The following is a 26,216-nucleotide window of genomic DNA, read 5'->3' on the forward strand; positions in this document are numbered from 1 at the left end:
TTAGTGGGTGCATGGCCTAAGCTAGAGAATATGCTTGTCGGAAAAGGTGGGTTTTGAGGGAGCGTTTAAAGATTTCAAAGGTGGGAGAGTGGCGGATGTGTTGTGGAAGGGCATTCCAGAGGAGGGGTGAGGCACGTGAGAAGTCTTGTACACGTGAATGTGAGGAGGTAATTGTAGAAGAGGATAGAAGAAGCTCGTGTGCAGATCTGAGATTGCGGTTGGGTTGGTATCTGGAGACTAGTGAGGAGATGTACAGGGGAGAGAGATTGTGGAGAGCTTTGTAGGTTATGGTTAAGAGTTTGAACTGAATCCTCTCATTAATTGGTAGCCAGTGAAGAGCTTGACAGAGAGGGTCAGCAGAGGAAGAGCGAGAGGAGAGATGAATGAGTCAAGCAGCAGAGTGCAGTACAAAATTGAGCGGTGTTAGTCGGTTAGTTGGAAGTCCACCAAGCAATATATTGCAATAGTCCAATCGAGATATAATAAGAGCATGTACTAACATTTTGGTTGTGTCATGGGAGAGAAAAGGTCGGATACGTGCTATACGGTTTACACTTAGAGTTGCCATTTGTTTGTTTTTTATGATGTTTACTGATATCCATTTGTGAGATGAATCATTGCTAAATTGGTGGATCCTGGACAGACTGTTGCTTCCTGATGTCCTACCAAAGCGTTGATACTACCTTATAATGTGGGTTGTCATTGTCACCAGCTGGTAAGCCTCTTTCCTTTTTTGGGTATCCATGATTGCAGAGCTGTGCCGTGAACTCAATATTTATTGTGGTGGAGATTTGCCTGCTTTTATCCTTTGTTGAAGACTCGTCTTTTATATTATTGTCATTCACAATAAGCAGCATGTAAAAGGAAAATAGAACTTAAACATATATTTATTTCTCTCTTGTAATTATTAACCACTTTGTCCTCCTTGACGTATAAAAACGTCAAGGAGGACAGGCGCGCTCCCGCGCGCTCCCGCGGCCGATCGCGCGCGTGCACGCGCACTCCCGGCCGCGGAGTCGGTAGCCACGGAATCAATGTATCGGGCTATGGAGCCCGATCATTGATTCCTCTCCCCCGCTGAAAAAGCGACAGCTTCTCTCGGAAGCTTCGCTCTTTCTGAAGCTGTGTCCCTCTAAGCGTACATTGTACACTTAGAGTGACGTCATGTAAAAAAAATCGAGATTGCCATCTTGTGGCCAAAAAGTAAAACTACAAGTAAATGCCCAAAAACATTACAATACACCAATATTTCCCCAAATAAAACACTTTTATATCCCACCCTCCCAAAAATGCCCACATAAAATGTTTAATAAAAAAAAAAACATTACTATAAAAAAAAAACACATAAATATTTACCTAAGGGTCTAAACTTTTTAAATATCTATGTAAAGATGAAATATTTCTCTCTATTTTTTTTTTATAAGCTTGTAAATAGTGATGTATGCAAAACGGAAACAATGCTCTTTTATTTCCAAATAAAATATTGTCGCGATACATTGTGATAGGGACATAATTTAAATGGTGAAATAACCGTGACAAATGGGCAATAACAATACGTGGGTTTTAATTATGGAGGCATGTATTATTTTAAAACTATAATGGCCGAAAACTGAGAAATAATGCATTTTTCCATTTTTTTCTTATTCTTCCTGTTAAAATGCATTTACAGTAAAGTGGCTCTTAGCAAAATGTACCCCCCAAAGAAAGCCTAATTGGTGGCGGAAAAAACAAGATATAGATCAGTTAATTGTGATAAGTAGTGATAAAGTTATAGGCTAATGAATGGGAGGTGAACATTGCTCGGATGCATAAGCTGAAAACGACTGAGATCTTAAGTGGTTAACATAAAAGTATACAGGATGCATTACTCATAAATATGTCATATTTTCTGACCATGTCTATCAGGGGGAGTTTTACACATTTCTTAAAGAGACTCAGAGATGAGTCTTAAAGCAGTATAAAAAACTGACATAATATTCAATAAAATATGTTTTCCTACTTTGTATATGCCATACGGTTATCATATTTGCATTTATGCATAAGTATTATTATTCATTTAGAAATTACAAGTTCCCAAAGTACAATTTTTTTGCTCTGAGAGCTGACATTGCATTTTATTCATAACCGGTTTATTTCTCTTGTAATGAACCCAGAAATGCTTTCTGAGTGTCTGTCTGTGTTCAGGAAAGGAGTGTCTGAATTGCAAGAGAATGTTTACATTCCTTACTTGATACAATTAAGTAAACACAAGATAACGTTATCTCCAGTTCGGATGCGTCCAGCTTTCCCTGCAGGGAGCTTGTAAGTCCTGTGTTTAACTAGTTGAATGCTGTTCTAAAAAAATGGTGGTAGTATATATTATACTGTAAATAATCTTTTAGAGCAAAGAAGAAATGCTGGGTTTCATACCACTTTAAGGCAGTTTTTTTTACTTACCTGGGGCTTTCTCCAGCCTCATAAGCACAGATGCGTCCATCGCTGTCCTCCTGCGATCTTCCGTTCAGCTGCGGTGAGCCCCGGTAACAGGCTCAGTCAAAGCCAGTCTGGGTCTTCTGCAAATGTGCGGACCGGACCTCCCGTGCATGCGCAGTAGACCCAGACTGGCGTCACTGTGCCTGTTACCGGGACTCGCCACGGCTGAATGGGAGACTGCAGGAGGACAGCGAGGGACGCATCCATGCTTATGGGGCTGCAGGAAGCCCCGGGTAAGCAAAACAACTGCCTTAATACTAATCTCTGAGTCTCTTTAAAGGGAACCTAAACTTAGAAGGATATGGATTTTTCCTTTTATTAAAATATTACCAGTTCTCTGACTCTCCTGCTGATCCTGTGTCTCTAATACTTTAGCAACAGCTCCTCAACAAGCATGCAGATCAGGTGCTCTGACTGAGGTCAGACTGGATTAGCTGCATGCTTGTTTCAGGTGTGAGAGCCAGAAACTACTGCAGCAAATTGATTAGCAGGAGAGTCAGGCAACTGGTATTGTTTAAAAGAAAACATCCATATTCCTCCCAGCTTAGGTTCCCTTTAAGGTTTGTATAGCCTTGTTTATGAGAATTAAACCACACTGCAGATTGACTTACACGGGAAGAATACGTTTCCTCATAAATTGCTTACGTTATTGAGGGTGCCGCTTACCATGCAGGCAGTGCTGAGATTTGCACACCGAGGTCAGATTTACTAAAGCTATAATTTTCGCAGTGATTGGTGAGCCATCAGAAGAGGTGGCTGCACATTTTACTAAATAATCAGAATGAGATGTATTCACCAAGTACAGAGGTTTGTGCGTGGAATTGTACAAAAAAGTTCAACAAGCCAGACAAGAATGGACAATAGTGGTACAAGTTATACAATAGTAGTTCAGGACCAGTCAAGACAATGCAGTGATGTGACTGTGACATGGATGGACGTCTACCCGGTGGGAACACAAGATCAATGGGGGATTTATTGGGAGCATAGATTAACCACTTGCTCTCAGTCGTTTTCACTTTATGCATCCGAGCAATGTTCACCTCCCATTCATTCGCCTATAACTTTATCACTACTTATCACAATGAAGAGCTACCTTACTGTAAATGCATTTTAACAGTAAGAATAAGAAAAAAACGGAAAAAATTCATTATTTCTCAGTTTTCGGCCATTATAGTTTTAAAATAATACATGCCTCCATAATTAAAACCCACATATTGTAATTGCCCATTTGTCACGGTTATTTCACCGTTTAAATGATGTCCCTATCACAATGTATGGCGACAATATTTTATTTGGAAATAGAGGAGCATTTTTTTCTGTTTTGCATCCATCGCTATTTACAAGCTTATATAAAAAAAAATATAGAAATATTTCATCTTTACATAGATATTTAAATAGTTTAGACCCTTAGGTAAATATTTATGTGTTTTTTTTTATTGTAATGTTTTTGGTTTTTTTTATTACACATTTTATGTGGGTATTTTTGGGAGGGTGGGAAGTAAATAGTGTTTTATTTAGGGAAATATTTGTGTAGTGTAATTTTTTTTTACTTTTAGATGTAGTTTTACTCTTTGGCCACAAGATGGCAACCTTGAGTTTGTTTACATGACGTCACTCTAAGCGTACAATGTATGCTTAGAGGGACATAGACTCAGAAAAAGCGAAGCTTCCAAGAAAAGCTGTCGCTTTTTCTGCGGGGGAGAGGAATCAGTGATCGGGCACCATAGCCCGATTCATTGATTCCTGGGCTACCGAATCCGCGGCCGGGAGTGCGTGTGCACGCGCGCGATCGGCCGCGGGAGCGCGCATGTCCTCCTTGACGTTTTTATACGTCAGGTAGGACAAAGTGGTTAAAGGGAGTCTGAAGGAAATTTTTTTTTAAATAAATCAAATACTAAAATAAGGAGAGGAAAGGCTCTGGGTCCTAATGAGCCTTTCAATTCCTCTCCTGGTTTTTTGATGAACTAAAGTATCCTTTAATAGCACAACAAATATGAACAAAAAATAAGATTTCACATGTATACTATATTAAGTAAGCAAAAAAAACAGCCAAAGATTCAGAACAGTGTATCATTGTGAAGGGATTCAGATAAGGTTTTGGTGGCCCCAAGCAGCCCATGACTTGAAGTGATAAGTGAGCGGCGCGCAAAGCACACCACAGCAACAAGTAGGTGTGGCACCAACACTGATGAATACGGCAAAAAAGTAGGCATGGCCAAGATGTGATGTGGGTGGAGCCAAATAGTAGCAAAATACAGGTAGTCCCCGGTTAACATAAGCGATATTGTACAGGTGGTGCACTCAGTATAGATAGCAAGCTATAGGTGCTGCAGACAGTATAGGTAGCCAAATGCAGGTGGTACCCAGCCCAGTATAGGTAAAGTGACTTACTTATAACCTCGTTCCGATGCAGACTCTTCTTGTCGCGCTCTCCTGCTCTCTCTGCGTTCTTATTCTCTTGCCACCTTGCTGCATCCTATGCCATGGTTACTTCTGGTGGTTCCTCTGCATCATTAGAGGTGCCGTCAGGCAGTGCTGGGCCGAAATTACGCATGAGCGTAATTCAATGTAAATTTACGCGTAAGCGTTACGCGTAACTTACAGTCTTACGCATAATTATGTACGCGTAAGACCGTAAGTGGTATCGTAATTACACTGTCTACCGTAATTGCTAGGCATGCGTAGTTTTACGAACACTTACGCGTAATTTTACGCGTAATTACTAACGTAAAATCTCCCATTTTCTAAGAGTAGCCAATCAGTCAACATCCTAAGCAACCAATAGTATCTTCTCCCGCCCTTCAGTATAAGCGTACGTTTTGACGCATACGAATGATATGTACGCAATAACTGTCACATTGACGGCTATTGCGTACATATCGTCCGCATGCGTCCAAAAATACGCATTAATGGTCATTACGGCACTACGCGTAACATCGTAGTGTAAGCGCCTTCATTACGGTATCCTTACGCGTAATTGCGTAAGTTTACGCGTAATTACAGTGATGTACCGTAGATAATTTCCTACGCCGTAACCGTAATTGCGTAATGCGTAATAGCGTAAAATTACGCGTAATGATCCGTAAGCGTAGATTTTTCCATTACGAGCAGCACTGCCGTCGGGTAACCATGGAAACAGGACACCAGCGGCAACAGGAGAAGAGAGTGGGCCCGGCGTCAGGAGGAGAGCGCAGCGAGAGGAGTCCGTGCAGGAGCAAAGTTGCGTAAGTTTTACTGGAGACCTCCGGGGCCACACATAGCAGATCAGCGGCCAACAACAACAGAGCGAGGCCCCCCTGTACAGTGAGACCCAAAGCAGGGGCATGTCTTGCTTGTACGCTGGTGGCGCCCTGTCATTGTGTGCAGTCTGAGCAGCACATACTCTGTGGAAATCAGATTCAGAAAGTTCCAAGTACAAAGTCCCACTTATAAAATTCCAAAGGAACTGATACGGTTCAGATAGCCATCTCTACGCTGTCACTGCATGGTACAGACTCACCCAAACAGCAATAAATGTGCTGGAACAATACAAAGGCGTAGCTAGGATTTTCAGCAGCCGGGACAAAGACAGTTTTTGCGCCCCCCCCCTCAGGACAAAATAGGCGTGGCCACACATCAAAATGTGGTCATGGGTGGAGTCAAAAGTTATTTAGATAGCTATATGTGCCCCCTTACCCCATTCAGATAGCCAGATATGTCCCTCTTTAAATAGCCAAATGTATGCCCCTCCAGTTAACAAGATGTGCCCCCTTCACCCTGTTTAGAAATATATATATATATATATATATATATATATATATATATATATATATATATATATATATATATATATATATATAAATAATGAATTATACGGGTTTATATGGGTTTTTAAAATATGAAATAATGATGCAGTGGTATAAAATATAATTGGATCTATTCACGTAATTGTATCAATTGTATGTTAATTTATAAAATATGAAACATAATGGGAACATGGATTGGTGATTGGGTGGAAGGTACATGGGGATTTTTTTCACAAATTTATACTGTGTGGGTTTTGTCACAGGATCCCTAGTGGTCAGACCGCAAATTGCCTTCCAATCGGTTTCAGCACACCAATCATGCAAGCTGTGGTCGCACTCGGTGCACGGAAATTGACGGAACTGGGCAGCAGCCCGACCAGAGGGGAGCCTGTGAGGTACTGTAATTACAACTTTACATACTATTTCAGGGTATAACTGCCACCACCTCTGTTTTCTGAGACAGAGGAACTTACTAACTGGTTATTTCTCGACCTGCTAATAAAAACGGTTAACACACTCTATTCTGTCCGGCTAATAACAACAATACAATTCAAAGACCCTGCAATGTGCGCTCCTCACGTAAATCCCTATCTTTTATATATCTATGTTACTATTGGTTGCCTGGATCGCTCCTATATTTAAGTGCGTGTATCACTTTAAAACAGTCAAATATAAAAAGTACAGGGCGCTCAACAGCATAAGTGACAATTGAGAGTTCCTACCAAAACCAAAATTAAATAATAATAGCATATAAGAGTCCAAAAGAGTCCACATATAACTGCTTCCAGGCTCATACAGGATACACCATGTACAGAGATTCTTCCAGTGTTATATAGTAAACAATATACGCTCACCAGATGTTAAGCTGTCCCTTGCAGGATCAGCAAATAATGCCTCTGGCCCACTAGCATTCAGAATCTCCTGGATACAGTTTGCTTCCTCTTGTGTCCTCAAAGCGTTAGATCATAAAACAGAGAAGCATTGCAATAGTATAATACCGTTTGGCAGGGCCGGATTTACAACTCAGGAGCCTGTAGGCACAGGCCTCCTGGTGCCCTAAACTCCACCCCTCAACAGACCACACCTCCAAGTAAAAAATATACTGAACGCTAATCTCTTTATCAGGTCACTGAGGGCCTGAGCCCACTACTGTATTTAAAAAAAAGAAACATATAAAAACGCATGCCTGTTTCAAATGCGTTATCCTCTGCTGTAACCTGCACCCCTACCAATATTACACTATATCACCCCTCTGCTGCAGCCTGCACCTCCACCAATATTACCCCTCTGCTGCAGCCTGCACCCCCACCAATATTACACTATATCAGCCCACTGCTGCAGCTGACACACACGCACCTCTGACACAAACACACTCGCACGCACACACCTCTGACACAAACACGTTCGCACGCACACACCTCTGACACAAACACGTTCGCACGCACACACCTCTGACACAAACACGTTCGCACACACAAACACACCTCTGACACAAACATGTTTGCTCACACGCACCTCTGACACACACGCACCTCTGACAAACACACCTCTGCCATGCACACACCTCTGACACAAACACATTCGCACGCACACACCTCTGACACAAACACGTTCGCACGCACACACCTCTGACACAAACACGTTCGCACGCACACACCTCTGACACAAACACGTTCGCACACACAAACACACCTCTGACACAAACATGTTTGCACACACGCACCTCTGACACACACGCACCTCTGACAAACACACCTCTGCCATGCACACACCTCTGACACAAACACGTTCGCATGCACGCACCTCTGACACAAACACGTTCGCATGCACGCACCTCTGACACAAACACGTTCGCACACACAAACACACCTCTGACACAAACATGTTTGCACACACGCACCTCTGACACACACGCACCTCTGACAAACACACCTCTGCCATGCACACACCTCTGACACAAACACATTCGAATGCACACACCTCTGACACAAACACCCCTCTGACACAAACACAATCGCGTGCACACACCTCTGACACAAATGCACACACCTCTGACACAAACACACAGCATGCACACAGGTGACTCCCAAGGTGTGCCAGAGAAATCAGTTAATATATCACTAGTAGCCAAACGAATTTCATGTACCCTCCTAATATAATACATAATTATTGACAAAACTATACCATGCACAAAGGCAGCTGTATTCTAAATAAAGAGCCATGTGCTTTGGAAAGCATTCTAACAACCAATTAAAAAGTGCAGTTGTTTATATAAAAGTGCTACTGTACCTGGTAGCAGCAATACAAATAAAAAAAAGTGCTGATGCAGAAACAAAACCAAGGTGAAAAACCAGAACTCAATCAGCTCATAAAGAAAACACCATGTGTGTGTGTATGTGTAGAAAATAAAAAGTTGAGAAGGGATGTGAGGGGAGAAAGAGGGACGATGTGAAAAAGAATGTGGCTACTACAAAGTGAAAACAGAGTCTCCTGCTCTTGTGCAGCTTACCGAAGGAGGTCAAAAGAAGTACCCTGTCCAGGAGAGCACTGTCCAGGAGGAGGGGGGTTAGAAGGGAGGATGACTGGAGCCTAGAGGAGCAGGAATAAACTCAGTCACCCAGTGCCCTGCACTCTGCAGTGCGCTCCCCCCGATGTATAATGTGTATGCAGACATCACCTGTAATAGCATGCACCAGGCAGGAGTGTGATTGTCTGGATGCAAACTCTGCAGGGTGTGAGTACAAGCGTTGCTCTCTGCCTCAGACGCAGGTGTCCCATGCTGTGCTCCATTCTCCCTCTGATGTAGGACGCAGGAAGGGGCACTCACCCTCTGTCCTGCTGGCAACGGCTCTGCATACACTGGCGGCGACCTTCTGTAGTGAAAAGGTCCTGACTTGATGACCTCATCAAGCAAGGGCCCTTAAAGAAACACTACACAAGATTGCCGTCACTGTAGTGCAGAGCCGCCGGAGGGACAGAGCGCTGCTGCCTGCTTCCTACATCAGAGGGATAGAGGAGAAAGGCGCACAGCATGGGGACACCTGCTTCTGAGGCGGAAAGGAGCGCGGTAGGGGGAAATCTTTATCGGTGGGAAGGGAGCACAACAGCTGCACCTTGTATCTCGCCAGGGGGCATTATGGTACCCGCCCCTCCCACTTAAAGGCGCCTGTAGGCACGTGCCTACAGTGCCTTATGGGAAATCCGGCCCTGCCGTTTGGTAACAGTATAGCTGTAAGGCTAAACCAGACACCAGTGCTCCCAGCTTTTACAGAAACACCATGTGCTCCTTCACCTTATGCTCAATGGAGCCTCTCACCAGATTTGATGGCTGACCCAGCACAGACCAGCAAAGCAAGCTTCACAGATATTGCCAACAATCCTCCTCCAGCAGAAACGTTCCTATGACTCAAACAAGGACCAGCATAGTGTAAAACCGTTTTTTTATTTTAAAATATTAAAAGATAGTGCACGCCACTCACAAACATCCATTAGAATTGCGCATATAAAGGTTCTTGAGCTCGTCTAGCGTCCCTCGCTCCTTAGGGCGGTGGGAGAGGGGGGGGGAGAAAAGGGTTTTTTTTTTGTGTAGGACCGGGAGGGAAGGGGGTAGTAGAGGAACACCGCCCTCCCTTCCCCTCCCTGCCCCACCTTTCCCCCCCCCCCTTTTTTTCCCAGCCTTAGTAATTATTCTTTCAACTACACCAATAACGTTATTGAAGCCCCCCAGAAATATATGGATTGTACACGCACTAGGAGATGTCTTTTCTCCCCTCCCACACCTTCTGACAAGAAAGTTTAAATAACAACTCAGAGTATTAGCAACCTAATCATATCCACGTTCTTACAACACTCAGGATTTATAAATTAGCAATGGTATGATAAAATATCCATTACACTGTTGGAATTGATTAGCCCTTTTTTCGATATATATATGAAATTTTAATAATGTTTCTAATATAGAATGTGTGATAATTGTCATTTTCCTAATGTCTGATGCCATTGTGTAACTGCAATCTTTCCAGCTAGCTAATAATAAGGCACTATGCAGATAATTTTCAAATAAGTTCTTAATTCGGCCACTAGATGGCAGTAATACATTTGGTCTGACCGACCCTACGTATCCTCTGTCTATACTTTCACTGAAAACTAAGAGTTTCACATGTCTTCTCAGATACATTTACAAGCGCTTCCTGTCTCTAATTCCAATAATTGTAATTCACGATCTTTCCCCCCTGTCCTTCCAACTCCTCGCTATTGCCCCCTCGTCACCATAGCCTCCTTTGCCCATAACCAACATGGCGGTTCTCATACCGCGCGCATGCGCCCGCCCACAGCCCTGACGTACAGCCTCACGTCTAGCGGCGCCGCCTACCATCTCTTGAATGGGAGGCTTAGTGCGCATAGTACCCCATCCTTTGGCCGCTTCTCCAATCGACTCGAGGCTTGGACTGAAACTACGCCCCCTCCCCTACCCGATAGGCCTTTCACCTTACACGCCCCCGCCTGGCCTCTCCACTTAGTTTTCGTGCTAGCGGGGGGCAGCGCAATGATCTAGGATCAGCGCGCGAGCCTGCCAAAGGTAAGTTGCTGCCGCTATTAACACTCCATCCGGGGGGCCAGGAGACGCAGGCGGGCACAGAAAGGCAGGGAATCCCCAACATGGCGGCGGGTCGCGGTTCGTATCGGCGGGCGTTATTAAGTTGGGGATTTCCTGCCTTTGCCGTATAAGACGCAGGGACTTTTTCTCCCCATTTTTGGGGGAGAAAAAGTGCGTCTTATACGGCGACAAATACGGTAAGTTCTCCTAGCCAGTGGCGGCGCCAGGGGGTGCTTTGGGGTGCTGAAGCACCCCCTAAAATTCTCCAAGCACCCCTAAAGCACCCCCCAGCGTGAACTGACTTTTGGCGTCTAATAGACGCTGTGTCAGTTAACCAGCAGCCAGCAGCTCCGGCAGCGGCAGAGCAGGGCTACGGTAAAATGGCATCCGAAGCCCTGCTCTGGAGTCTTTGAGTCTGCAGTGCAAAGCTTCGGGCGCCATTTTCCCGTAGCCCTGCTCTCAGGGTGGGAGTTCCAGTTGCTGGCTGCTGAGGATCGTGGGAGCTGTGCTCCGGACAGAGGTCGGGACAGGAGGTCTGCTGCGGGTGAGTAAATGTTTTATTTTTAATTTACATTAGCAGGTGTGTATGTTCTGAGCAAATCTGCCACATGATTGCATGTATGCTTGGCTAATGAAAGTGAATGGGATGGTGCACACCAGAGCGAGTCGTTTTTTCCACAAACGTAAACTCGGGGGCTGCAGCATTTTTTAGATTTCTGAGGAGTTTCTGCCTCAATGTTAAAGTATAGGAAAGTGGAAAACGGCTCTGAAACACGCTAGATCAGAGCGGTTTTCCAGGCGTTTCTGTTACAGAAGCTGTTCAGTAACAGCTTTACTGTAAAAATATTTCTAATCTGCTACACAAAAACGCTAAAAAAAACCGCTAGCCATGTTTAGAAAACCTTCTCTCCACATGCCTAGAATCGCTCTATAATCTGCTCCAAAAACTTCTAGCGTTTCGCGGATCTGCTAGATGTTTTTGGTGTGCACTGGCCTATAAATGCTTTTCTGAGCGCTTTTTTAGCCCTTAGAGCTTTCTGATTTTAAAAAATGCTCCCATTGACTTACATTAAAATCACTGTAAAATTTCACGATTTTATCACGATTTTACCGTGATTTTAATGTAAGTCCATTGGAGCATTTTTTAAAAAGCTCTCAGAAATCTCTAAAGGGACAAAATGTGCTCAAAATGCACTTAGGGCCCTTTTCCACTAGCTGCGTTTTTGTCAAAAACACAAAACGCATGCATTTGCTGATTCTTAAGTGCAGCCTGTTTAAAATAAGAATCTTGGGTGGCCTTTTACACTGCTGCGTTCCAATAAAAAAAAACGCAGACGCATGTCTGTGCGATTATGATACGTTTTGCATTTCAATGTAAAGTACAGGAACGCATGAAAAACGTGTTATAAACTGTTCTTATCACCTTGCTTCGACACCATCGTCTCACAGACTGGGAGATCACTTGACTCTCCACACCGCAAACAGGAGATAGACTTCCTCAGGCTTTTTCCAATGTTTACGTTATTTATTCAGGAAACAGGAATACAGATAGATACATTCATCTCCTGGCAAAGCAGACTTCCATGTTGCGTTACAGCTACTTGAGTATCTATCCTACTGAAGATACCCAGGTCTTCTTGTATCTACTCTATGTTACATCTAGACTATCTATGTACAGCATACATTATATCAGATTACAGAAGGAATAACATGTTTAAGAGTCCCAGTCAGCCTGGCGAGCTAGCGTGAAAGTAAAGAGCAGAAGTGAGCTCTCGTATCTCCCTCAACCTTTAATAGCGACTAGGAAAGAGTTAAATATGACATCATTTTCGCCACCCCCTAGATCAGTCTATTGGTGGACCCACTCGTGGTGTCATCATACACACCTACTCGATTAATAATCAATGAGGCATTTGATCTACATGCAGGCCGGTGATATTTTCATAACAAGGCTGATGTTTACTGTTCTGGTGGTGGTACATGCCCAGGTCAGGAAGACCTGCGGCCTTGTTCAGAGAACAGCTTCTTGGTATGTTCTAGTTCTGCTGACAGAACTGCAGATTTTCTCTCTCTCAGAGAAAATCCCCTTAAAGGGCCGATCTGCACTCCAAGCCTTTTTGACTAACTCAGTCCAAATAACTGAGGCCTACTTAAATTATAACAATCGCATAGAAATGCGTTTTGTGTTTTGTATTTAACCACTAGTATCTATTTTATATAAAAATCAAGACAACACTTGGCAATCAGAAAAACGCAAATGCAAACGCATAAAAGCACAAAAAAACGCACATCAAAATTGGTCAAAGACGCAAATGCAAACATGCATGTGTTTGCGTTTTGCAGTGGAAAAGGACCCTGAGGCCACGTTTACATTATCAATTATGGATGGCCGTGCGATTGGAACGCAACGCATACAAACGCACGCCATCTGCATTTGCATGTGTCGTGTGGCTGATCCCATTCACTGAAAATGAATAGTTCAGCTGCGCGTTTTGGGGAAAAATGTGTGCAGCATGAATTCCCGGAACACACTGGTCCGCAACGCATGCAGTGTGAACATCAGACAGCGCAGTCTATGCACTTCTGATGTTCGTGCGTGTCGGCCTCATGCACGCGTTCCCGAAATACGGACAGCAACGCATGCAGTGTGAACATCAGACAGCGCAGTCTATGCACTTCTGATGTTCGTGCGTGTCGGCCTCCTGCACGCGTTCCCGAAATACGGACAGCAATGCATGTAATGTGAACATGAACAAGGCCTTATAGTGTGTCTGAGCATTTATAGCTGTAATGTGTTATCACTGAGGGACACCAAAGCCTGACTGGGATCCCAACTGGAGAAAACTGGATATTCACTTTTTCAAGCAGGGAAAAAAGAAAAGGAGCACAACATAGGTGTCTATTTTCTTGTCACTGTATATACCACCAGTACACAGGTCATCTCCGGTACGCTTTAAACTTATGTTTCACTATTCTAGTGGCTGCTAGACTATCTATAGCGGCGGCCTGGAAGTCCTCATCCCCTCCAACGTTGGAGAGAGTGCGATCCAAAATAGAATTCATCCGAAATATGGACTATCTAACAGCCATCAAAAACAATACTGTCCCGGCCTTTGAGAAAGTATGGGATTTTTGGGATATCAATGTTGTCATAGCAGAGGGGCTATCCTAATTCAAAGCGATACTCTCTGAAAGAGAGGGGAGGACTGGGGTGAGATCCCGGGTTAAGCTGGTTGAGGGGGTTGGGGGAGGGAGTCCGGCATATATTCAATCCAGTTGTTTCGTGTTCCAACATTGTTTTAAAGGTTTAAATGTTATATATGGTTTTTGGTACTATTGCTGTTAAGTACAGTATTGCTTTCCATCGAGTATATAAAACTGTAAAAAATCTTTTTTTTTTTTTTTTTTTTCTCTCTTTTGAGAGGACTGGAACAATATGTTTAATATGAGCATGTTTCTATGTATCCATTGATGTATTTTGCTACATTTGATATTCCTCAATAAAAATTTTTAGTACCAAAAAAAAAAACTTATGTTTCATTGGACATAACTGCATGCATTTAAAACCTTCATTTTTTTATCTTGTTATTAAATATTAACAAATTTCCTATTTGCAGGCAATCAGGCATGGCAGTGCAGTGAGTAGAAAGTGTAACAGAGACCTCATGTCTGTACAAACAGGAAGTAGCAGTGAACAGAACTGTTCTGCATGTGATGGAGCAATATAGCTTGTATTAGTATTATTATCAGGGGCGTAACTATAGACCCTGCAAGGGATGCAGCCGCGGGGGGCCCAGAAGCCACAGGGGGCCCTGTGGGGAAAGTTTCATTTTCCCTGTTACGAGAGACTGACAGCTAATGCTGGGTACACACGGTGCATTTTTTCCGTCGATTTTCCGTCCGATCGATTTCTGATTCGATTTTCCAATCGTTTTCCGATTCGATCCTCTTATCTTTTCTTATCTATTTCCATTCACGTCTATGAGAAATCGTTCAGAAAAAAATCGAAAATAAGATCGGACATGTCGGAAATTATCTATCGAACCATCTATCTAACAAAAAATTGTATGGTGTGTAACTAGCATGAGGGCACAAAGAGGAAAAGCTTTCTGATCTCTGCACATTTGTTCTAATGACTACATCTGCTCAGCTCAAAAGTTTTGTAGACAAAGATTTGTAGTCAGTCCCTATTCAGTGTGCAGAGGAGGGAGCCCCATACAAGGTTTTGCAGGGAGGCCCAGTGATTTCTAGTTACACCCCTGGTTATTATTAATATTTTGATTACCCAATCCAGTGCCTGGTGTGTTTTTGTGGATCTGCTTTTCTTTGTTTAATGTTTTTGATTGTTCTGGGTTCTGTTTTTTCTGCACATTCTATTGTTTACATCAGCTATGTCAGTTAGTACTGAGCACAAATTTCACATCATCGTAATTTGCAATTATGATGCCAAATCGTAATGCAAAATGTTAGGAAAATTGTAATTAATTTTCTACGTAATCAGGAACCAGTAATGTCAGAATTACGCATACATTTGCGTAAGTTCATGCTGACTTTAGCAGTTCATAGCAAAGACCCCATATATGCTTTCATTGCCAAATTTGCCACAACTGTTAAAGTAAACCTGTAATGAAAAAAAGAGCCCCTGGGGGGTACTTACCTCGGGAGGGGGAAGCCTCCGGATCCTTATGAGGCTTCCCCTGTCCTCCTCCATGCTCTCGATTCTGTGCCGGGACCCCTGAACCGTCCAGGACCATGACAATCCTGTGATAGCCTCGCGCAGAAGCACTTGCAGCTTTTGTTTGGGCTCAGGCAGAAATAGCCGAGTCCCATTAGATCTGCCCTACTGAGTAGATGCAGACACCTTGCGCCTGTGCAGTACAGCGGATCCGATCGGCTCGGCTATTTCTGGCTGAGCCCCGACAAAAGCTAAAGGTGCGGCTGTGCGAAGCTCACACCGGATTGTTGTGGTCCTGGAACTCAGCACTGCTGACAAGCTTGTTGGCAGAATTTTGGGGATTGCCGACGCTGGATCAGGGCTGCAGAGGAAGACGGAGGAAGCCTCATCAGGATCCAGAAGCTTCCCAAGGTTATAGGTACACTTTAAAGAGACTAATGGGAACAAGTAAAAAAAAAAAAAAAGATTTCAAAAAGGTCTTGTAATTGTTGAGAAAATCAATTTTAAAAACCATTGTTTCTTTGAATTTCAAAGTCAATTTTCCCAACTACAGGATATTCTGATTTTTTTTCTTATTTCCACTATTCCCCATAACATACATAGCAATTTTGGTGACAACAGCATGTAGAAGAGCTTTGACTTTAAGTGGTAATATCAGCAATAAATTACGTAAATTACAAGTAATTGCATGAAATTATGAATGAACTACGCAAAATTATATACATTTCCAAATCGTAATTACTTGTGGCTGTAACTGAAATTTTATGCAACATTTTGAGTAATTGTAATTAGCAGATTATGATCATCCCGAATACCAGTATTGATTGTTGCTCAGTTGATTCATATGATTGAGGATGGTGCTTGTCCATATCTTTTGAGTAAGCCAATGACAACTCTCTCCAATCCCAGTGGGCGGGTCTTTCACATGCCCTGATTCTCCCCACATATCTTTATACAACCTTTCCATATCCATATTATAGCTTGCAGAGGCTCAGTGAAGGTGGTAGTGAAGGTGTGGAGGAGCTTCATAGGGTCACTTAGGCCATAAAAGGAGATCTGTCCGGCCTCATAGTCTAGATATATCCTGAACCTACCAATAGGAATCTTGTCAGGTAATTGGATCACTTTACTGTTATGTCTCATTAAATATAGATCACCATCCCTGTACAAACACCAGGACTTATCATTGTATCCAATTCCTGAAGTATCTCCTGTCCTGGCTATACTGGAGTAACACATTCCAACTGCCCATATACCGGATTTCCCAACATCCACTTCCCAGTAATGTCGTCCTGAGGAGAATCTCTGGCTGCTCAACACCTGAGACCAGTCTTGAAACCGCTCTGGTGTTTCTGGGAGATTCTGGCTTTTATCTGACCTGAGTACAGTTTTTCTACCTTCTGACACAATCAGCCAGTTACTAGCTGTGTTTTCATCCAGTAATAGCTCCGCAGGTTGTATATAGATCCCTCCAGTTACCCCAGACATGATATCAGATAGTCCTGTGTGTAATGTGTGTGAGATGCCAGCCACATCCAGATCCCCTCCATCATGGAGCTGTTTATCATGTCTCTCTCTGTCCTCCGTGTCACACAAGTCACCTGTGTCTGAATCCTGTAAGACAGTCAGTGGATCAGTCATGTTACACAGCTCCACAATGTGAAGCATCTTCCTGGACAGCTCCTCCTTCTTTATTTCCAGCGTTCTGATGACATCATTGTATGATTGTGACATCCTCTGTGCCTGCCTCGTGATGTCATTCAAGACTCTCTTTTCTAGATCCTCCAGCCGTCTCCTGAGGTCTCTAAACAGGGCAGTGACTCTCTCTGTTTCATCATCTGCTTTTTCTTGTGCATTTCTCCTGCGTTCCTCCAGACTCTGGACTCTTTTCTCAGCCTCCTCTGTCTCTGTTTTCAGTTTCTTGAGATCATATCTCAACTCCTTCTTCTTCTTCTCAGAGGCCTCATTCAGTGACATCATTTTATGGCCTATGTGTCTCCCATTCACAGAGCAGGACACACAGACAACAGCAGAATCCTCAGCGCAGTAATACTCCAGGATCTTCTTATGGATGGAGCATTTCCTCTTCTCCAGGGAAGTGTTGGGGTCACATAAGACGTGTTCTGGTTCCTTGCTGTGAAGTTTCAGGTGAGTATCACAAAGAAAAGCATTACACAGCAGACAGGACATAACAGCCGGTACAGCAGAGTGAATACAGTATGTACAGAAGACTCCGGCCTCCTCCTGATCGGGCTGAGTAGACAGGAAACGCTCTGCTATGTTTCTCAACGCAATGTTCCTATGTAGAAAAGGCCGTTCCACAAACCTCTCTCTGCATTCAGGACAGGAATATCTTCCAGATCCCTCTTGTGTATTTAAAAAATCCTCAATACATTCCCGGCAGTAGTTGTGTCCACATTTCAGGATTACAGGATCGGTATAAATGCTCAGACAGATGGAGCACTCCAGCTCTTTGCTCAGATCAGCAGACGCCATCGCTGCAGCAGAGAAAACAAGAGTCTCTGAATCACAGAATCCAGTATATCCAGTTGCAGAATTATTTGCATAGAGGGAGGCTGGGCTAATCATTCATGTAACTTAGCAGGCTTTGGAGTCAGATGACAGCAAGCAGAACTGCTTCCAGCCTTCCGGACAGTCTGCAAAGCTCACGCAATCATTTTACACATGGAAACAATAGCAGAAAGCGATTAATCTACAAACAGATTGTCATTGCCTGAAAAGATGATTCCTCATTGCTGCAAGTGATAGCCTATAGCAGTAAATGCACATAGATGTTGGCCACTTATTTGCAGGGATCTGATTAATGACTAGGGACATTTTTGTCCAGCTGCCATTGTAGTTTTCAATGGGACCGATTCACAAACCTTTTCACTTGAATTATCTCACCTTGCTTAGTAACTCACAATTTATCTCTCTTTATCTAGCTTAACTCATGATTTAAAGTGAACCCGAGGCGAGTGGTATATGGAGGCTGCCATATTTATTTCCTTTTAAACAATACCGGTTGCCTGGCAGCCCTGCTGAGCTATTTGACAGTAGTATTGTCTGAATCACACCAGGGGCGTAGCTAGAAATGACTGGGCCCCATAGCAAAAAAAAAATTATGGGCCCCCCCCCTCGACCTTCCAACCCCACAGACCTCGGACCTCCCACCCAAACATTTTGTGGGGCAATCTGATTTCCCCACGAAATGCAACCAGATTGTCGGCAGATTTCCCTACAATATGCAACCAGATTGTCGGCAGATTTCCACACAATATGCAACCAGATTGTCGGCAGATTTCCACACAATATGCAACCAGATTGTCGGCAGATTTCCACACAATATGCAACCAGATTGTCGGCAGATTTCCACACAATATGCAACCAGATTGTAGGCAGATTTCCACACAATATGCAACCAGATTGTCGGCAGATTTCCACACAATATGCAACCAGATTGTCGGCAGATTTCCACACAATATGCAACCAGATTGTCGGCAGATTTCCACACAATATGCAACCAGATTGGCGGCAGATTTCCCCACAAAATGCAACCAGATTGTTGGCAGATTTCCCCACAAATTGCAATCAGATTGTCGCCAGATTTCCCCACAAAATGCAATCAGATTGTGGCCAGATTTCCCCACAAAATGCAGTATATGTAGTTAGGTCTATAGTGGGCTAACATTAATTACCTGGAGGGAGGGTGGTTGGGCAGGCTGGCACACTATTTGCGGTGCAGGCAATGCACTGGGTAGGCAGTTAGGTAGCTGGGTGGGAGGGTAGGGAGATAGGTAGACGAGTGGGAGGGTAGGCAGATAGGTAGACGGGTGGGCAGTTAGGTAGCCGGGTGGGAAGTTAGGTAGAAAGGTGGGCAGTTAGGTAGCCGGGTGGGAAGTTAGGTAGAAAGGTGGGCAGTTAGGTAGCCGGTGGGAAGTTAGGTAGCCAGGTGGCAGGGTGGGCAGTTAGGTAGCCGGGTGGGCAGTTAGGTAGCTGGGTGGCAGGGTAGGCAGATAGGTAGCCAGGTGGGCAGCTAGGTAGCTGGGTGGGCAGTTAGGTAGCTGGGTGGCAGGGTAGGCAGTTAGGTGGCAGGGTGGGCAGTTAGGTAGCCAGGTGGGAGGGTGAGCAGTTAGGTAGCCTGGTGGGAGGGTGGATAGTTAGGTAGTGGGCAGTTAGGTAGCCGGGTGGGCAGCTAGGTAGCTGGGTGGGCAGTTAGGTAGCCGGGTGGGCAGTTAGGTAGCCAGGTGGGAGGGTGGGCAGTTAGGTAGCCAGGTGGGCAGTTAGGTAGCCGGGTGGGTGGGCAGTTAGGTAGCAGGGTGGGTGGGCAGTTAGGTAGTCCTCAGTTAGGTAGCCGGGTGGGCAGTTAGGTAGTGGGCAGTTAGGTAGCCGGGTGGGCAGTTAGGTAGCCGGGTGGGAGGGTGGGCAGTTAGGTAGCCGGGTGGGAGGGTGGGCAGTTAGGTAGCCGGGTGGGTGGGTGGGCAGTTAGGTAGCCGGGTGGGTGGGTGGGTGGGCAGTTAGGTAGCCCTCAGTTAGGTAGCCGGGTGGGCAGTTAGGTGGTGGGCAGTTAGGTAGCCGGGTGGGAGGGTGGGCAGTTAGGTAGCAGCCGGGTGGGAGGGTGGGCAGTTAGGTAGCCGTGCGGGAGGGGAGGTAGCTGCCTCACCTGGGGTCCTTCCTCCTTTTATCAGCGGCGGGAGGTGCGTCATATACAGAAGGCTCCGTCGGAGTAATCAGCCACTAGAGGTTCAGCTGCCTCCGGGCTACGGTGTCCCCACTGTATTGCTGCTCGCAATAGACCAGGAAGTGGTGCGAGCAGCAATACAGTGGGGACACCGTAGCCCGGAAGCAGCTGAACCTCTAGTGGCTGCTTACCCCCGCCGGAGCCTTCTGTATATGACTCACCTCCCGCCGCTGATAAAAGGAGGGGGGGGGCCCAGGTGAGGAGGGGGGGGGGCACTGAGGTGAGGGAGGGGGCCCGGCGAAACAAAAAAAAAATAAACAAAACAAAAAAAAAGTCCTCTCGGGCAGCTGCGGGCCCCCTGTGACGTAGCGCTGCCGCGGGGCCCCGTAGCAACGCTATGGCGGCTATCCCCATTGCTACGCCACTGAATCACACGCCTAAAACAAGCATGCAGCTAATCTTGTCGGATCTGATAATATTGTCAGAAACACCTGACCTGCTGCATGCTTGTTCAGGGGCTGTGGCTAAAAGTATTAGAGGCAGCAGATCAGCAGGACAGCCAGACAACTGGTATTGCTTAAAAGGAAATAAATATGGCAGCCTCCATGTAACTCTCACCTCCGGTTCACGTTAACTCTCTTTATCTAACCTAACTCATAGTTTATCTCTTTTTCACTGACTTAACTCATTGTTTATCTCTCCTTATTTAATTTAAAATGGACCTAAGCTAAGAACTTCCTCTCTGGTCTAAAAGATAACAGCATAATAACACTCCCAGCCGGGGATATAGCCCGTACCAACCAAGCACAACCATTTGTTTTGTGACCTTTTCACACTACACTGGAGGTTGTACACATCCCAGCATGGAACTTCCATCAGATGTCCCAAGGTCCCCAACACAGTCCAGGACCCCGGCCCAAGAGGGAGGGACACAAGCATGGTAGCTGGAAGAATTACATGGATTACCCCAGCATCTAAAACCAGGGGAGACCTCTGCATTTCAGTCTACTCTACACATCGACCATATGTGCTATGTGCTCCATTCTCTTCTGTCTTCTCACAATGCCAGGTCATACATTGGAGTAGCAGAGTGCACAATGAATTAGGGCTCATTCACACTAGGAATCGTGATTACCGCTAGAGTTTTGTGGGCGTGATTTTTCCACGATGAACGCGGAAAAATCACTGGACAAAGTAGCGTTTTGGGAGCGATCGCGATTACCGGTTCTATACATGCTAATCACGATCGCTCCAGAATCGCTGGCAAACCATTGTTCCGATTAGCGATAATTGCAAAACGCCCGCAATCTAGGCAGTGAGAACACTGCCATAAACTACAATAGGACTAGGCTTTTTTCAAACCGCTAGCGATTTGCGGTTAGTGGGAATTGCGCAATTCCCGCTTAGGTGTGAACGAGGCCTTATCCTTGTCTTCGCCCCTCCCATCTATAACAGGACATGTGTGTCCTGCAGCTTTAAAGGGATACTTTAAGTGTAACTGTCGGGCATAAAATCAAAAATCCATTCATTATTTTTATCTAGTAAACCAGTAATAAGGATGCTAACCAGGCAATCCAAACGTTAAAATCACTATTACTATTCTTGCTGATAAATGATCATTCCCCAGTTTACCTGACTCTTATTTGGTACGTTGCCGCACAAAGGAAGTTGCAGGGCATGCTGGGTTGTCTTTTTTTTTTTTTGCGTCTTTATTTCCACTCAGACTTAACTAATGTACAGAAGCAAAAAAGGACTACCCAGCATGCCCTGCAACTTCCTTTGTGCGGCAACGTACCAAATAAGAGTCAGGTAAACTGGGGAATGATTATTTATAAACAAGAAAAGTAATAGTGATTTTAACTTTTGGATTGCCTGGTTAGCATCCTTATTACTTGTTTACCAGATAAAAATAATGAATTGATTTTTGATTTTATGCCCGACAGTTACTCTTTAAGTCAAAAATAAAAAATGATATTTACTCACCTGGGGCATCCCTCAGCCCCCTGAAGCTGGATGGTGCCCTCGCAGCCTCGCTCCGATCCTCCTGTCCCCGCCGGTTGCTACTTCCGGGTTCGGCGACAAACGCCGACAGGCTGGGAACGCGAGTGATTCTCCGCGTTCCCAGCCGCTATATCACCCTCTATGCTGCTATAGCGTATAACATATAGCGTATATATATATATATATATATATATATATATATATATACCGTATTTCGCGCCGTATAAGACGCTCCGGCATATAAGACGCACCCAGGTTTAGAGGGCAAAAACCAGGGAAAAAAAAATATAAACTAAACCTGGTGCGTCCATATTTCAGGAGCGTCTTGTACATGACCTCCCCCAAATGGTGCCCTCCTGTGTCCCCATGTCTCCCCCAGGTGTCCTCCTGTCACCCCCAGTTGTCCTCCTGTACCCCCATGTGTCAGTGCTGTACCCCCATGTGTCAGTGCTGTACCCCCAAGTGTCCTCCTGTCCCTCCCAAGTGTCCTCCTGTCCCCCCCAAGTGTCCTCCCAAGTGTCCTCCTGTCCCCCCAAGTGTCCTGTCCCCCCAAGTATCCTGTCCCCCCAAGTGTCCTCCTGTCCCCCCCAAGTGTCCTCCTGTACCCCCAAGTATCCTCCTGCCCCCCCAAGTGTCCCCCAGTGTCCTCCCAAATGTGCTCTTGTCCCCCCCAAGTGTCCTCCTGTCCCCCCAAGTGTCCTGTCCCCCCAAGTGTCCTGTCTCCCCAAGTGTCCTCCTGTCCCTCCCAAGTGTCCTCCTGTACCCCCAAGTGTCCTCCTGCCCCCCAAGTGTCCCCCAGTGTCCTCCCAAATGTGCTCCTGTCCCCCCCAAGTGTCCTCCTGTCCCCCCCAAGTGTCTTCCCAAAGTGCTCCTGGCCCCCCGAGTGTCCTCCCGAGTGCCCTCCTCACTGTGTATCCCACTGTGAGTCCTCCCCCCCCTCTGTCGCTGGGTCCCCCCCCTCTGTCGCTGGGTCCCCCCCTCTGTCGCCGGGTCCCCCCCTCTGTGAGAAGCGGCAGCGTCAGAAGCTTACCTCCTCCATCTTGCCCGCGGCGACTGAAGGCCTCCGGCACCTGTGGGCGGCTTCCTCTAGTGCCGGCTTGTAATGACGCGTCATTGATGACGCGTCATTGATGACGCGTCATTACAAGCCGGCACTAGAGGAAGTCGCCCACAGGAGCCGGAGGTCTTCAATCGCCGCGGGCAAGATGGAGGAGGTAAGCTTCTGACGCTGCCGCTTCTCACAGAGGGGGACCCGGCGACACAGGGGGGGGTGACCCGGCGACACAGGGGGAGGTGGAGGCAAGCGGGGAGGACTCACAGCGGCAAGGCAGGGAATACCCGATGGCGTCGGGTCGGCGGTTTGTATCGGCGGGCGTCCGTAAGTCGGGGATTCCCTGCCTTTGCCGTATAAGACGCAGGGACTTTTTCTCCCCATTTTTTGGGGAGAAAAAGTGCGTCTTATACGGCGGAAAATACGGTATATATATATATATATATATATATATATATATACAGTGGTGTGAAAAACTATTTGCCCCCTTCCTGATTTCTTATTCTTTTGCATGTTTGTCACACTTAATGTTTCTGCTCATCAAAAACCGGTAACTATTAGTCAAAGATAACATAATTGAACACAAAATGCAGTTTTAAATGATGGTTTTTTTTATTTAGTGAGAAAAAAACCCTCCAAATCTACATGGCCCTGTGTGAAAAAGTGATTGCCCCTCTTGTTAAAAAATAACTTAACTGTGGTTTATCACACCTGAGTTCAATTTCTGTAGTCACCCCCAGGCCTGATTACTGCCACACCTGTTTCAATCAAGAAATCACTTAAATAGGAGCTATCTGACACAGAGAAGTAGACCAAAAGCACCTCAAAAGCTAGACATCATGCCAAGATCCAAAGAAATTCAGGAACAAATGAGAACAAAAGTACTGTAATTGAAATCTATCAGTCTGGTAAAGGTTATAAAGCCATTTCTAAAGCTTTGGGACTCCAGCGAACCACAGTGAGAGCCATTATCCACAAATGGCAAACACATGGAACAGTGATGAACCTTCCCAGAAGTGACCAGCCGACCAAAATTACCCCAAGAGCGCAGAGAAAACTCATCCGAGAGGCCACAAAAGACCCCAGGACAACATCTAAAGAACTGCAGGCCTCACTTGCCTCAATTAAGGTCAGTGTTCACGACTCCACCATAAGAAAGAGACTGGGCAAAAACGGTCTGCATGGAAGATATCCAAGGCGCAAACCGCTTTTAAGCAAAAAGAACATTAAGGCTCGTCTCAATTTTGCTGAAAATACATCTCAATGATTGCCAAGACTTTTGGGAAAATACCTTGTGGACCGACGAGACAAAAGTTGAACTTTTTTGGAAGGTGCGTGTCCCGTTACATCTGGCGTAGAAGTAACACAGCATTTCAGCAGAAGAACATCATACCAACAGTAAAATATGGTTGTGGTAGTGTGATGTACAATTGTATCTATCTTCCTACTACTAAAAATGACTCTTTTTTTAGTTACCCCATGGTTTTATTTTATATTCAAACATTTACAAAGTAGATTTAATGTTTTATTGTCACTGCTCAATGCCAGTCTGTTAAGAATCCTAGAACTAAAATGCCTGACCTTTTTTATTTATCCCCTGCTCTCAGAAGCTTTTCTCTGCCAGGAAAGAGTTTTATGGCTGTAATTCCTTCTTAACGAGGGTTGCACTATAGTCATCCAGCGCTGTACCTTGGTGAAATTATTTAACGAGCAGGGATGTGAGCACTTCCCAAGCCCACTGCAGAATCCCGTAGGGGCAAAGTTTGAATGGGGTAAAGCGGTGAAACGAGAGGGATTAGATTGTGAGCTCCTCTGAGGGACAGTTAGTGACAAGACAATATACTTTGTACAGAGCTGCGTAATATGTCAGTGCTATATAAATACTTATATAAATAAATGAAAAATGATGATGGGTTCTGCAGTAAATCCAGAATGTATACATGTGTCCTTGATGTTTCCAGCCTTAGCTCCCCACATCCTGATGACTTTTGATTCTGCAGGGTCTTCAAAGCAGTGCAGTGCCCAGTCATGTGTCCAAATCCTTCTCCTCACAGAGCAGTGCATGCTGGGAACCAGGGCGGGGCCGATGGAGAGGAGGATGCAGAGCCCAGTGGGCACACCTGTGTCTCCCCGGGTGCCCCCCTTCACCCGGCCATATGCAGAACATTGCACAGCGGTTCTGCGTCTCCCCTCTGATGCCCTCCAGTGGTGCCTTTTACTCAGAGGTGTATCTAGGGAATAACAGCGAACCATGGCAAACACTGAAGTCCGACCCTGGGGAAGGGAGTGTACCCTCCAAATATTTAGTCTCTGTTCAATTGGTTGTGTCCAAGTTGAAGTGAAGCCTATAAGAATGGAGAATCACAATAGGTGAGCCCATACATGTCCCCCAAATAAGGTAAGCAGCTGGTCCCCCCAGAAGATGTAACCAGGCAGCAGAATGTCCCCCAGATAAAAACTAGATTATGTATGGAGATAGTCAGGGATGCTACGGAAGCCTCAGTAAGTGGCACCCATGGCACATGCCCATCCCTGTACCCCTGCAGATACGCCTCTTACTGCACCACTGGAGGAGTCAGAGAGGGGACCCTGAGATGTGCGATGTGGAGGAGAGATGCTGACGTTCCCTGAGGAGCAGACAGGTGAGTTCTGCCCGCATCCTCCACTACTGCACTGCTCTGCATAGTGTGTGTGTGTGTGTGTGTGTGTGTGTGTGTGTGTGTGTGTGTGTGTGTGTGTGTGTGTGTGTGTGTGTGTGTGTGTGTGTGTGTGTGTGTGTGTGTGTGTGTGTGTGTGTGTGTGTGTGTGTGTGTGTGTGTGTGTGTGTGTGTGTGTGTGTGTGTGTGTGTGTGTGTGTGTGTGTGGGGGGGGGGATATATATACACACACAAACAGAACATAAGCACTTACACTTTTCTTCCTCCTTTAGGATAGTGTACGCAAAAGCTAGAAGC

The 26,216-nt window shown here is 45.3% G+C and overlaps 1 protein-coding gene across 1 annotated transcript; it reads right to left on the reverse strand.

The window, feature by feature from the left end:
• Nucleotides 1-12,358: 12,358 nt before the first annotated feature.
• LOC137545367 (E3 ubiquitin-protein ligase TRIM11-like) lies at nucleotides 12,359-18,493 on the reverse strand. The gene has a single exon (XM_068266521.1). It carries the CDS (start codon nucleotides 18,116-18,118, stop codon nucleotides 16,451-16,453), a length of 1,668 nt encoding a protein of 555 aa, XP_068122622.1. The 5' UTR covers nucleotides 18,119-18,493; the 3' UTR covers nucleotides 12,359-16,450.
• Nucleotides 18,494-26,216: the final 7,723 nt, after the last annotated feature.

This window comes from Hyperolius riggenbachi, chromosome 2, assembly GCF_040937935.1.
Source record: "Hyperolius riggenbachi isolate aHypRig1 chromosome 2, aHypRig1.pri, whole genome shotgun sequence".
NCBI lineage: Eukaryota > Metazoa > Chordata > Amphibia > Anura > Hyperoliidae > Hyperolius > Hyperolius riggenbachi.